The sequence below is a fragment of the Cladophialophora carrionii genome, assembly GCF_000365165.1.
Source record: "Cladophialophora carrionii CBS 160.54 unplaced genomic scaffold supercont1.10, whole genome shotgun sequence".
NCBI classification, from domain to species: Eukaryota; Fungi; Ascomycota; class Eurotiomycetes; order Chaetothyriales; family Herpotrichiellaceae; genus Cladophialophora; species Cladophialophora carrionii.
Genome location: NW_008481817.1, coordinates 283,218 through 295,303, shown reverse-complemented (window position 1 = coordinate 295,303; position 12,086 = coordinate 283,218). Strand labels below are relative to the sequence as shown.

The window sequence follows — 12,086 nt, the reverse complement described above, 5'->3', positions numbered from 1 at the left end:
AGGTGATTCAAATGACTGCCTCCTCGTGGCTGCTGAGCTTCTCGCCAGTCAGTTCTTTGTTTGCTCTGCACCAATTTGCTTCACAAACGTGACAAAGTTGCCCAGTTCTACAGGAAAATGATCCTCTCGAGGCACAGGATTTGACAGCTTCTATTCTCTTTCAGCCTACTTTCTGGCAAAACAGCTAGTTGGTTGATGGCTAGGGAATCAGGCATCTCCGCCTTATCGACGGAATCTGGCCTTCGATACAAATGCGCAGCGACAACCGCTGCCCTGCATCCTGCTTGCGCTCGAACGGAATTCCTTGGTATTGGCCAAAGCCTGATACTTCAGCGCAGCATTCCCACTTATCCGTTTGATACCGCATTGCTTCAGCGACCAACTCCATACAGGCGGCAGACGGTGCTGTAGTGGACAATTGGGCTGCTAATGCATCCGTCCAAGTCCTTTCGAGGACCCGACATGGCTTTGCCATCCGAAGAGCAAGGATTTCTTCTGCTGACTAGTAGAAAGCGTAACTCCAGAAGGCCTTAAATGCCAGGTGAATGGAATTTTGGAGCTTTATACATCTCAGTGGCGCATGTACCTCTAGCCAGAGGTGCTGAGATCGAGACCTGGTACCTCGTAAGAAAATTGAGGGCCGACACAGTGGTAGAAGTTGATGTGGAACGGCTTGACAGGATTCCTCTAAAATCCGGCTGTTTCTTCGTATCATGTTTTACCGCCGAACTCCCACGCTTCAAGATCACTGCCGCGAACCAACAAGCCTCGTCCCCTTGCTCTGGCTCTTGCTTTCCAGCCTCGTAGCCTTGTGGGCTACAAATCGTACTGAGACCGAGCTAGAGCTAACTAAGTTAGCTTGCCAAGTTCTTTTCAACGAATCAGTGACGGGATCGCCCGAAGCACATCTTGAAGCTGCGGAGGAAATCTTCTGAGCCAAAATTTCGTCGGCTTCGCACCAGGTATTGCAGCGGCCTTAACGTGTCACCATATATGTACAGTATTCTTTGCTGGTTGGGTATTCGCATAACCTAGACTTGTCACGGCCGGCGCGCACGTTGCAGCTAGCTGCCACTTGTCAAGCACACGATCTTTCCCACTCCGCACGAATCGACACTTGAGCCATGGCCGAGTACCTCCTACACGAAGGCCCAATGGGGTACTCTATCTTCAAGGTCTCTCATCAGCCTGATACTGTCGGCAATCGCTTAAAGGAAGTACAAGACAGTGTGCAGGATCTCGCTCGGTTCGGCAAGATGGTCGACCTTGTCAGTTTCTTACCATTCGAGTACGCTGGCACCCCGCCGATATGCGCCAGCACTCTGTTAACGATGCATTAGGAGCGGAAAGCAAGCCCTCTCCGAACTCAACGACATATCTGAAGGCATCGCATCCGACTATCTCAAGTCCTTTCTCGAACTCAATCTGCCAAAGGCTGGAAAGAAAAACAAGGTCACACTGGGAGTCTCAGACAAGATTCTTGCAGGCAGCATCAAGGCTGTCTTCCCCAACGTAGAGTGCCAAACGGGCGACACTTCAGAAGTCGTACAGGATATGCTCCGAGGGCTTAGATTACACTCCGAGAAACTGCTGAAACAACTACGCGAAGGCGACACCGGAACTGCACAGCTCGGCTTAGGCCACGCATACTCCCGAGCTAAAGTCAAGTTCTCCGTACAGAAGAATGACAACCACATCATTCAAGCCATCGCAATCCTCGATCAACTCGACAAAGCCATCAACACATTTTCCATGCGAGTCCGTGAGTGGTACTCGTGGCATTTCCCTGAGCTCATCAAGATTGTATCGGAGAACCACAAGTATGCCAAAGTCGCACTGTTTGTCAAAGATAAGCGGACACTGTCCGCTGAAAGCTTGCACGACCTCGCCGCAGTCGTGGATGACGACGAGGAGATCGCAAAGAACATAATTGATGCAGCAAAGACAAGTATGGGGCAAGAAATCTCAGTTTCGGACATGGAGAATGTCACCACATTTGCAGAACGAGTGGTCAGCCTTGGTAACTACCGGAAGACTCTGCACAGCTACCTAGTCTCTAAGATGGGCGTGGTTGCACCAAACCTTGCCGCTCTTATTGGGGAAATTGTGGGCGCGCGCTTAATCTCTCATGCTGGCAGCCTGACGAATCTGTCAAAGTATCCTGCCTCGACCGTTCAGATCCTTGGAGCCGAGAAAGCGTTGTTCAGAGCGTTGAAGACCAAAGGCAACACACCGAAATATGGCCTCCTCTATCATTCATCATTTATTGGAAGAGCTGGTCAGAAGAACAAGGGAAGAATATCACGATTCCTCGCCAACAAGTGTTCGATCGCTTCAAGAATTGACAACTTCTCGGAAACACCGTCCACCGTCTTCGGTCAGGCTTTGAAGAAGCAAGTGGAGGAGAGGTTGGAGTTCTACTCATCCGGCGCACAACCCACCAAAAACGAGGTCGCTATGGTATGTCTGTTTGGCAGCTGATCTAGCTACTTGCTGACTGTATGAATAGAAAGATGCCATGGACAGAGTCCTTGCTGACATCGACATCGATGGCCTCGAACAGCCAGATACTCAGATGTTCGATGTGGAGCCGAAGTCGGTGCGGTCTCAGGAGAAGAAGGAGAAGGAGAAGAAGAAGGAGAAGAAGAAGGAAAAGAAGGAGCATTCTTCGAAGCCAGAAGATACTGACAAGAGTGAAAAGAAGGAGAAGAAGCGAAAAGCAAGTGAGCCCGACGATGAGCGAAGTGAGAAGAAAAAGAAGAAGTCCAAGTCCAAGGAATGATGGAATGTTAGGCAATGATTTCATGCACGGCGCTGGGGGTGGTGTCACTTTTCATTGTTGCTTGGAGACCATTGCTCCCTGCCTGTTATCGAAGACGCGGTCGACTTCATCTTCTCTGTCGATCATAGCCAGCACCACCGAAAAGTGTATGGAGCACGAAGACATCGGGCTGGCGAGTCCACTGGAGACTACGTCTTGTTTCATTTGTGGCTTGGGAAATGCTATGCCTCCACGGTTGTACGCCGTAGATAAGCCTCCAGATGGACGACCAATTTGACTGAGACGCGAGGAGATCACTACAGTGAGAGGTTCCTATCGCGGAACGGTCCTTCGGCCGAAGTTTCTGTATCACCTCAGAGTGCTGTCATCTAGTACGCTCTTTCTTCCTTGCCGACTATTGTCCCGCTACTTGGCCTCTCAAATATTACAGCGCAACCTACCCAGTCTGCCCCATCGTGGGAAAGCATTGCCCGGGCTTGACACCACACCCCGTAAAACCTTCTGCGTTCCAGCGTAATCGGAGACCCCACAATTCACATAGACATGAGCGCCACCTCGCCGAAGAGGAAACGAGGTCATACTTTGCCTCTCGACACAAAGGTCCTGACACCTCGATTGCTTGGAGACAGCGATCTAGAGGACCATGCCGAGAGTCCAAGAACAAAATTCGCTAGACAGTTTGACGACTTGGAAATTCATGGCAAACAAGAGAAGCAAAGTCAAGATGCTATTAACATCTCGGCTCATGGGATTGACGCCATATCGAAACATCCACATGAAGGAACTGTGAAGTTAGGCCCTCTCGCATCGCACTCAAGTGGGCGAGGACCAACAAGTCTATCAATGGCCACATCTGACTGTGAGCCCTCACCATCAATGTCGCCAGGAATCTCGCCTCGCTCAAAGTCCCCTCCACTTAGCAGCGGGCTATCAGACGAGTTTTGGCATGACTCCGAGATAACTGGCCATGATCCTAATGATCCCGACGACGATGGCTATGGCATCAACGGGATCGGCTTCAAACCTACAGCGGCCATTGCTTGGACGAGGTCACAGCAACGGAAACGACAACTCACCGAGTGGAAAAATCGAGAGGCTCGAGAAGCAAGACAGCAAAGGAGTGAGAGGAGAAAGCGTCTTTTCGACGACGGCGAGGCAGCACCATCCATGGAGTCTTCCCCTCGGAAGGCCGTTCGCGTCCACTTCGAAGATGGTTAACTCCGCCACCTCATGCCCCAGGCTATATCAGTAGCCAGGCAGTATGCATGCCCAGGATCCAAGCCCCACCGCTCCAATCCTCATATCCATTCGACGCCTCGCCATGCAGGTAACCGATGTGGAAGACACATTTGCCATCACCAGAATTTATACCATTGCTGCTTTCTCCTCCGCTCCTCCTCCTCGGCCTTCGCGGCTGTCGCCGCTCGAGCAGCCTCTTCCGCAGCCGATTTTTCACGAGCTTTCTTTTCATGTAGCATCTTCATGCCCTGAACAGCAAGGGCCATCCCTCGGGCTTCCTCTCTGCGCCTGTGGTCACACCAATAGTACATTCCGGAAGCTGACAGAACGAAGCCAGCAACGGCGAAATTGGCGGTCGTCAACATGGAGGAAAGGCCTGTCACTAGTTAATTCAGGGGTTCAGCAACCATATCCGAGAACAAGAACAGCACCTTTCAGAATGAATCTCAGACCACCCACTGCCCCCCCTGCTCCCATGCCGACCAACAATGAATCTCTTGCGCATGGAGCCTGATACCACGCATAGCCATTCCCTTCATGCTTAAAGCTGAAAGCATCTTTCCAAGTCACGTCTGCAGGCCTTCCGCCGGCTGAGTTGTATGTTCCTCCGGGCAGTGCATTTGCCGGTTCTGCAGGATTGCCCAGTACCTCCCACATCTTTCCAGCCTGAGTCTTTGGAAAGTCATGTCTGGGTTTCGGTCGCCTAATTGAGCGCGTATCTGCTTGATCCTGGTCCTCTCTATGGCCAGTATCGGCCTGCCGTGTGTCGTCCGCCATGCTGAATGAACGCCGCCGAGAACGGGTGCTTTAGAAGAAGCTGCGGAGAAATCTCGTGGTGGAGTTGATTACCATCATTTGGTGCATGGATGATCCACCGAAGCGCAACGCGTCTTAATTGAGACGCGTGAACGCCAACCGCGTCCGCTGCCGACTTAGAAATCCACCTTGACCAGCATTTCATGATCACGAAGCTCTCGACAGGGCAAAGACTATACAGCATGCATAGACATCCACGATAGGCTCTGTGACTCATATTACTCGATATCTCAACGCCCGGCTCCCGCAGCAATGCCGGTCCGCAAGCCCTCGCGCTATGGCTCAAATGTGAAATTCAACAAGAATGCCCCACGGAAACGAACGAAAACAGTCGATGCTTCCTCGCTGCGCGCCACTGAAGGAACCTCCCAAGATGAGAAGATCCAGGCAATTCGCCATGCCAACAGCATCGATGAGGCCATGGGCTTTCCCCGGTACGACTCCGGAAAGAAAAGAGTTGGCTGGCTTTATAACATGCACAGCACCTCTATTGAGGACTCAAAAACACCTGGGGGCCGCGCAGGTGTCGATTTCTACTTCATCGGTGACGACGGAGAGAACTTCAAAGCGGCTGTCGAGTACGATCCATATTTCTTGCTGGCTGTCAAGCGCGGGAGAGAAGCCGAAGTGGAAGAATGGTGTAAGAGAATGTTCGAGGGGCTTGTCAAGACTGTGAATCGGGTCACCAAGGAAGACTTACAGATGCCAAATCACCTCCTTGGCTACAAACGAACATTCCTGCAGCTCACCTTCGCGAACGTGTCCGATTTGTTGGCCGTTCGCCGGACAGTGATGCCCATTGCAGAGAAGAATAGAGAGAAGGTCAACGCAATGGACACATATGCAGAGGTGGCGAGTGCTACGACTGGCTTTGATGTCTACGATGAAGAGCAGGCCTACGACACTAGACCGAACACGATTGCCGACGCCAGCGACCACATTGTGGATATCCGAGAGTATGACGTCCCCTACCACGTCCGTGTCACAATTGACAAGGACATCCGAATCGGAAAATGGTACACGGTCGAAGCTAAGCACGGTGCGGTCACCCTGACGTGTCTCGAAGAACGCTTGACACGCGCGGATCCTGTTGTACTTGCCTTCGACATTGAAACGACGAAATTACCTCTGAAATTCCCAGACCAGCTCATTGACCAGATCATGATGATTTCATACATGATCGATGGGCAGGGTTTTCTCATCACAAACAGGGAGATCGTATCAGAAGATATTGCGGACTTCGACTATACGCCGAAAGCAGAGTATGAAGGGCCTTTTATGATATTCAACGAACCCAACGAACGCGCCGTCATTGAGCGATTTTTCTCGCACATCAAGGAAGCTCGACCTACTGTCATTGCAACGTACAACGGAGACTTTTTCGACTGGCCTTTTGTGGAAGCCAGAGCTAGCGTCAATGGGATCGACATGTACGCCGAGATCGGGTTCCGGAAAAACAGCGAGGACATCTACCAAAGCGACTACTGTGTTCATATGGATTGCTTCGCTTGGGTCAACAGAGACAGCTACCTGCCTCAGGGGAGTCGAGGCCTAAAAGCCGTCACGGTCGCCAAACTTGGATACGATCCCGATGAACTCGACCCCGAGCTAATGACACGTTATGCCAGTGAGCGCCCTCAGATCCTTGCAGAATATTCTGTTTCCGACGCTGTGGCCACCTACTATCTGTACATGAAATACGTCCATCCTTTCATTTTCTCGCTGTGCACAATTCTACCTTTGAGCCCTGATGACACCCTGCGGAAGGGCACTGGCACGCTATGCGAGATGCTTCTGATGGTGCAGGCGTACCAAAAGAGCATCGTCTTGCCGAACAAGCACAAAGAACCACGGGAAGCTTTCTGGGAGGGTCACCTCCTGGAGTCAGAAACATACGTCGGCGGACACGTGGAGAGCATTGAAGCTGGGGTCTTTCGAGCCGACATACCGGTCAACTTTGCCATCGACACTACCGCCGTTGATGAGCTTATTCGCGATCTCGATGCAGCCTTGCAGTTTTGCATCACTGTTGAAGAAAAAAAATCACTTGAAGACGTTACGAATTATGATGAAGTACGAGCACAGATTCTTGAGAAGTTAAATAACCTGAAGCATACACCAAACAGAAATGAACGACCCCTTATCTACCACTTGGACGTGGCGTCCATGTACCCTAATATCATGACAACGAATCGACTTCAGCCTGACTCCATGATCTCAGAATCTGACTGCGCTGCTTGCGACTTCAACCGGCCTGGGAAGACATGCGATCGACGCTTACCGTGGGCATGGAGAGGCGAATTCTTGCCCACCAAACGAGACGAGTACAACATGATCCGCCGGGCAGTGGCGAATGAGACTTTTCCAGGCAGAGGCCCCAGAGCGCCGAGGCGGACATTCCAAGAATTGACTTTGGATGAGCAAGCCGCCATGGTACGGAAACGGTTGCAGGAATACTCGAAAAAGATATACCACAAGATCCACGACTCAAAGACCATCGAACGAGAAGCTATCATCTGCCAACGAGAAAATCCCTTCTATGTCGACACCGTCCGGGACTTCCGGGACCGCCGTTACGACTTCAAGGGCAAACAGAAAGTCTGGAAAGGCAAGACCGAGGCACTGAAGTCATCGGGAGCTCCTTCGCATGAGGTCGAGGAAGCCAAGAAGATGATCGTGCTTTTCGACTCCCTACAGCTGGCTCACAAGGTCATCCTTAACTCTTTCTATGGCTACGTTATGCGAAAAGGCTCCAGGTGGTACTCCATGGAAATGGCGGGCGTCACTTGTCTCACAGGAGCGCACATCATTCAAATGGCTCGAGAGCTCGTCGAGCGAATTGGGCGACCATTGGAACTGGACACTGATGGTATCTGGTGCATGCTTCCAGCTACTTTTCCCGAGAACGTGGTTTTCACGTTGAAGAACGGTAAAAAGATGGCAATCTCATATCCTTGCGTGATGCTTAATCACTTGGTGCATGCACAATATACCAACCACCAATATCAGACACTTGTCGATCCAACCAGGTTCAAGTATGAGACGCACAGCGACAACTCCATTTTCTTCGAGGTCGACGGCCCGTACAAAGCCATGATCCTCCCGACATCAAAGGAGGAGGACAAGAATCTGAAGAAACGGTATGCTGTTTTCAACCACGATGGCAGCCTTGCAGAATTGAAAGGGTTTGAGGTCAAGCGACGAGGTGAACTGAAGCTTATCAAGATCTTCCAAACCCAGATATTCAAATTCTTCCTGGAAGGGACTACCTTGGCAGAAACGTACGCAGCTGTGGCCCGAGTCGCTAACCGTTGGCTTGATGTTCTGCATTCCCACGGATCCACACTTGCGGACGAGGAATTGATCGACTTGATTTGCGAGAACAAAAGCATGGCCAAGACCCTGGAGGAGTATGGGGCACAGAAGTCCACGTCCATCACGACTGCGAAACGCTTAGCCGAGTTTCTAGGGGACCAGATGATCAAGGACAAAGGTCTGAACTGCAAGTACATCATCTCAGCGAAGCCCCGGAATACTCCTGTGACGGAACGGGCCATTCCCGTCGCAATCTTCTCAGCCGATGATGGCGTCAAACGATTCTTTCTGCGGAAGTGGCTGAAGGACGACCCTGCGGACATGGACCCAAGAACCGTCATTGACTGGGACTACTACCTCGAGCGTCTTGGTTCTGTCATTCAGAAGCTCATCACGATCCCTGCTGCTTTGCAAAAGATCAGAAACCCTGTCCCTCGTGTTTCCCACCCCGATTGGTTGCAGAAACGAATCACAGCAAAGGACGACAAATTCAAACAGAAGAAGATTAATGATCTTTTCGAAAAGCGCCCACTTGCTGAGCGGTCAGTCAATCTGCTGGACCACCGCTTGCCCGCGACTGGAGATATTGAAGACGCCCTGAGTTCTCAGCTAAAGTCACCCACACATCCGCTTAAGCCTGCAAAGCGGAAAGCTGAGGAATCGGCAAATCAGCCTCTCGTGGATCCTCTTGCATCTCTTGCGTCGCATTCCTCAGCTATTGATGAAGACTATGGTGGGTGGCTCCAACATCAGAAGAAGAAGTGGAAGTTACAGAAGCAAGCCAGGGCCCGCCGGCGTCAATTGTATGGGGAGAGGCCAAACGTGGCCGGTGACTCTATCGGCAGCTTTTTCCGCAACCAAGCCGAGATGATGTATATCAACACATGGCATATTCTCCAGCTGCGTCAAGGAGATGCGCCGGGTGAAGTGACGGCTTTCGTCCTCATCGGCAAAAAGATCCAGCCGTTAACCATCAAGGTGCCCCGGACACTGTATCTCAATCTGAAGGGTGAAGACCTCCCCAACGTGGAAATACCAGGGTGTGATGTTGAAAAAGTCAATCACGCACTGCCCAACGGTCATCAGTCGGTGCACTTGTTTCAGTTGACAATGTCCGAAGACACCTATTTGCGCGAAGCGGAGTTGGTGTCCTTGTTGTGCAATCATCCCAGTGTCGAAGGCGTCTATGAGCGGCAGCTTCCTCTGTTCATGCGTGCACTCCTGAAACTGGGAAATATGTGCACGTTTGATGACAATCAGAAAGGTGTTCTCGGAACAGGTCTTGAGCAAGGCTTCGACCTATCGGCACTCCTCAGAGGTGATGCACAGTCTACCTACCTGGAAGACGCAGTCTCTTTAGGCTATATCTACCTGTACCACGTCGCAGTGGGGGACAGACATGTTTTTGCACTATTCTCGACAACCAAGCCAGAAGCACACCTTATTGTCCTGAGCAGGGGTCGAGACGCTCAGCTTCCCAACGCCGACAAGATTTATGCTGAAAACTACCGTCAAAAACTTCAAGTCGACGGCTTGGTTGAAAGCGTCTTCGGGTATCAGCCCAGCATCAGCTTCAAGGTGTCCCAAGTGGCAACAAAAAGAAAAGCACATCTTGAGCTGGCCGACATCTTGAAGAAATGGCGCTCGGAGGCGACGAAGCCGACAATCCTACTCTTACAGACGGCCTCACACAACCAATTGGTGCATGATGTTCGAATCATGAGGGATTTCCCAATACTGTACTTGCCCACCGAACAAGCCGACGTGGATCTACCTACATTGGGCTGGCAGGGCCATGCCTTTAAACAGGTAATGACCCATTATCTCAATGTATCTGGCTGGTTGACGCATCTCATCGAGCTTGCGCGATACGGTGACGTGCCGCTGTGCAATCTTGAGAAGGACGATCCTCGTTTCCTCATCGATTTGGCCTACGCTAGGCGGTTGAAGAGAAGCAATGTAGTGCTGTGGTGGTCTGACCAGCCTCGTCCCGATCATGCCGGCCACGAATGTGACGACATCTTAGGCCCGCTGACCGAGGTGGTCGAGATGCCCTCCATCAACAATCCTGGTGCCTACACTTCCGTTTGTGTCGATATCTCGGTCCAGAACTTGGCGATCAACACCATCCTGACCTCATCCATCATCAACGAGCTTGAGGGCTCGGCGGAGTCCATTGCGTTCAATCCGGCAGCTGATGAAGAGAACCCGCTGGATTCGAACGTGGGCAAACCCAATGGTGGTTTTGCACAAGCTGCGCTGGAAGTCCTTCGCGAAATGGTCAAGTCATGGTGGGCAGAAGCTTGTCGTGGCAACAGACTTGCGGATGTGATGGTGCAACATCTGGTCAGATGGGTGGAGGCACCAGCTTCATGTCTTTACGACCGGCACCTCCACTATTACATTCAGATGATGTCCAAAAAGGCTATGCAGCAACTCATCACCGACTTCCGCCGAGTCGGCTCAAATGTGGTTTTTGCGAGTCCGACACGACTGCTTCTGCAGACATCCAAGCAGGAGGTTGAGAATGCTTACGCGTATTCGCAGTACATCCTGAAGTCCATCCAACAAAAGCCTCTCTTCCACTTTCTCGGGCTGGAGGTCAAGGACTACTGGGACATTTTGCTCTGGTACGATGCATACAATTACGGCGGTAAAGGCACTTCGACAGTGACAGAAGAAACGAACAGCTCCAGCCTAGAGACTGTGGTCCATTGGCAGCTCTCACAATTCCTGCCCGTGTCACTGCAGCCCATTTTCGATGACTGGGTGATCATCTTCATTGAATTGATGCAGAAACTGAAGAGACCACCGGCTGATGGTACTCCGTTCACGCCTCGGACCACACAATTGCCCTCTGGCTTTATCAGCTTGACCGAAGATCCCACCAGCACAGAGGTAACAACAGTTCTGCAGGACGACTTCTCCAGGCCGCTGAAGAAGCAGATCACCAACCTTATCCGACGGCAACGCGAAGAGCTGCTTCATCCAGAACTCGCCAGCGACTGGACATTCCCTTCTCTCCCTGGCGGCACACTCGAATCCAGCGATCCACGGCATCCTCGTGACCCTGTGCTGGAGCTGGTCAAGTCCCTCATGCAGATCATTTCCTTGTCGAAGCCTCTTCAACTCGAAGCGCGCTTGCTTCGGAAAGAGCTCCTTGCCCTCTTCGACGTCCGCGAGTTCAGTAAGGAAGCACGCTTCGAGAATCCCAGTGCGAATCTCCGCTTCGAAGGCCTCGTCTGCGACACATGCACTGCGACTAGAGATCTGGATCTGTGTCGTGACGAGGATATTTTGCCCAGTGTCAACGAAAGTGGTGAAGAAGTGAGCAATCGACCGTGGAGGTGCCACAGCTGTGGGACGGAGTTCAACAGGATCCTTCTTGAAGAAGAACTCATTGCAAGGATCCAAGCCATGCTGCTCCGGTGGCAGATGCAGGACATCAAATGCAAGAAATGTGGCGTACTGCAGAGTGACGATTCGTCCTTTGCGGATCATTGTTCATGTGGTGGACATTGGGTTGGTACGGTGGAGCTGGGAGATGTCAAGGACCAACTGCGCGTGACAGCACGAGTGGCACAGGCCTATGGCTTGAAGATGCTGACTGGTGTGATTGAAGGCGTCAAGACGATGTGCATGATTTCATGATCCACGGATGAGGGTGGTTACGGGGTGAGCTTAGCTGTTATGTGAAGCATAGCTAAGCTACAAAGCGCTGTTTCGGCGGAAATGTCTAGATGCAGCACTTGAACAACTGGATTTGATATGATACATCTGCCCACAGTATTTGAGTTGGTTGAGGACCACAGGCTCAATGCCAACCACTCTCCTAATCTTCGCCGACGCTCGAGACGGTTCGCGCTTCTCCTTCCAGGCTCTCCCCTTCACCCTTGCTAGTGTCAGGAGATATTCCCGTAAGGTCAGAATAGAT

At 51.6% G+C, this 12,086-nt stretch overlaps 4 protein-coding genes across 4 annotated transcripts; 3 read left to right on the top strand and 1 right to left on the bottom strand.

Moving 5' to 3' along the window:
- Window positions 1-1,124: 1,124 nt before the first annotated feature.
- G647_09579 (uncharacterized protein) lies at window positions 1,125-2,782 on the top strand (the record flags this gene model as incomplete). Its single annotated transcript, XM_008725573.1, has 3 exons — window positions 1,125-1,288; window positions 1,341-2,460; window positions 2,510-2,782. 3 exons carry the CDS (start codon window positions 1,125-1,127, stop codon window positions 2,780-2,782), a joined length of 1,557 nt encoding a protein of 518 aa, XP_008723795.1.
- A 543-nt stretch (window positions 2,783-3,325) lies between these two features.
- Window positions 3,326-4,000, top strand: G647_09578 (uncharacterized protein; the record flags this gene model as incomplete). Its single annotated transcript, XM_008725572.1, has 1 exon — window positions 3,326-4,000. The coding sequence occupies one exon, from the start codon at window positions 3,326-3,328 to the stop codon at window positions 3,998-4,000; it is 675 nt and encodes a 224-aa protein (XP_008723794.1).
- A 137-nt stretch (window positions 4,001-4,137) lies between these two features.
- Window positions 4,138-4,798, bottom strand: G647_09577 (uncharacterized protein; the record flags this gene model as incomplete). The annotated part of the gene is made up of 2 exons (XM_008725571.1): window positions 4,138-4,397; window positions 4,453-4,798. The coding sequence occupies 2 exons, from the start codon at window positions 4,796-4,798 to the stop codon at window positions 4,138-4,140; spliced, it is 606 nt and encodes a 201-aa protein (XP_008723793.1).
- Window positions 4,799-5,089: 291 nt separating this feature from the next.
- On the top strand, window positions 5,090-11,803 carry G647_09576 (DNA polymerase epsilon catalytic subunit A; the record flags this gene model as incomplete). Its single annotated transcript, XM_008725570.1, has 1 exon — window positions 5,090-11,803. The coding sequence occupies one exon, from the start codon at window positions 5,090-5,092 to the stop codon at window positions 11,801-11,803; it is 6,714 nt and encodes a 2,237-aa protein (XP_008723792.1).
- Between the last annotated feature and the right edge of the window lie 283 nt (window positions 11,804-12,086).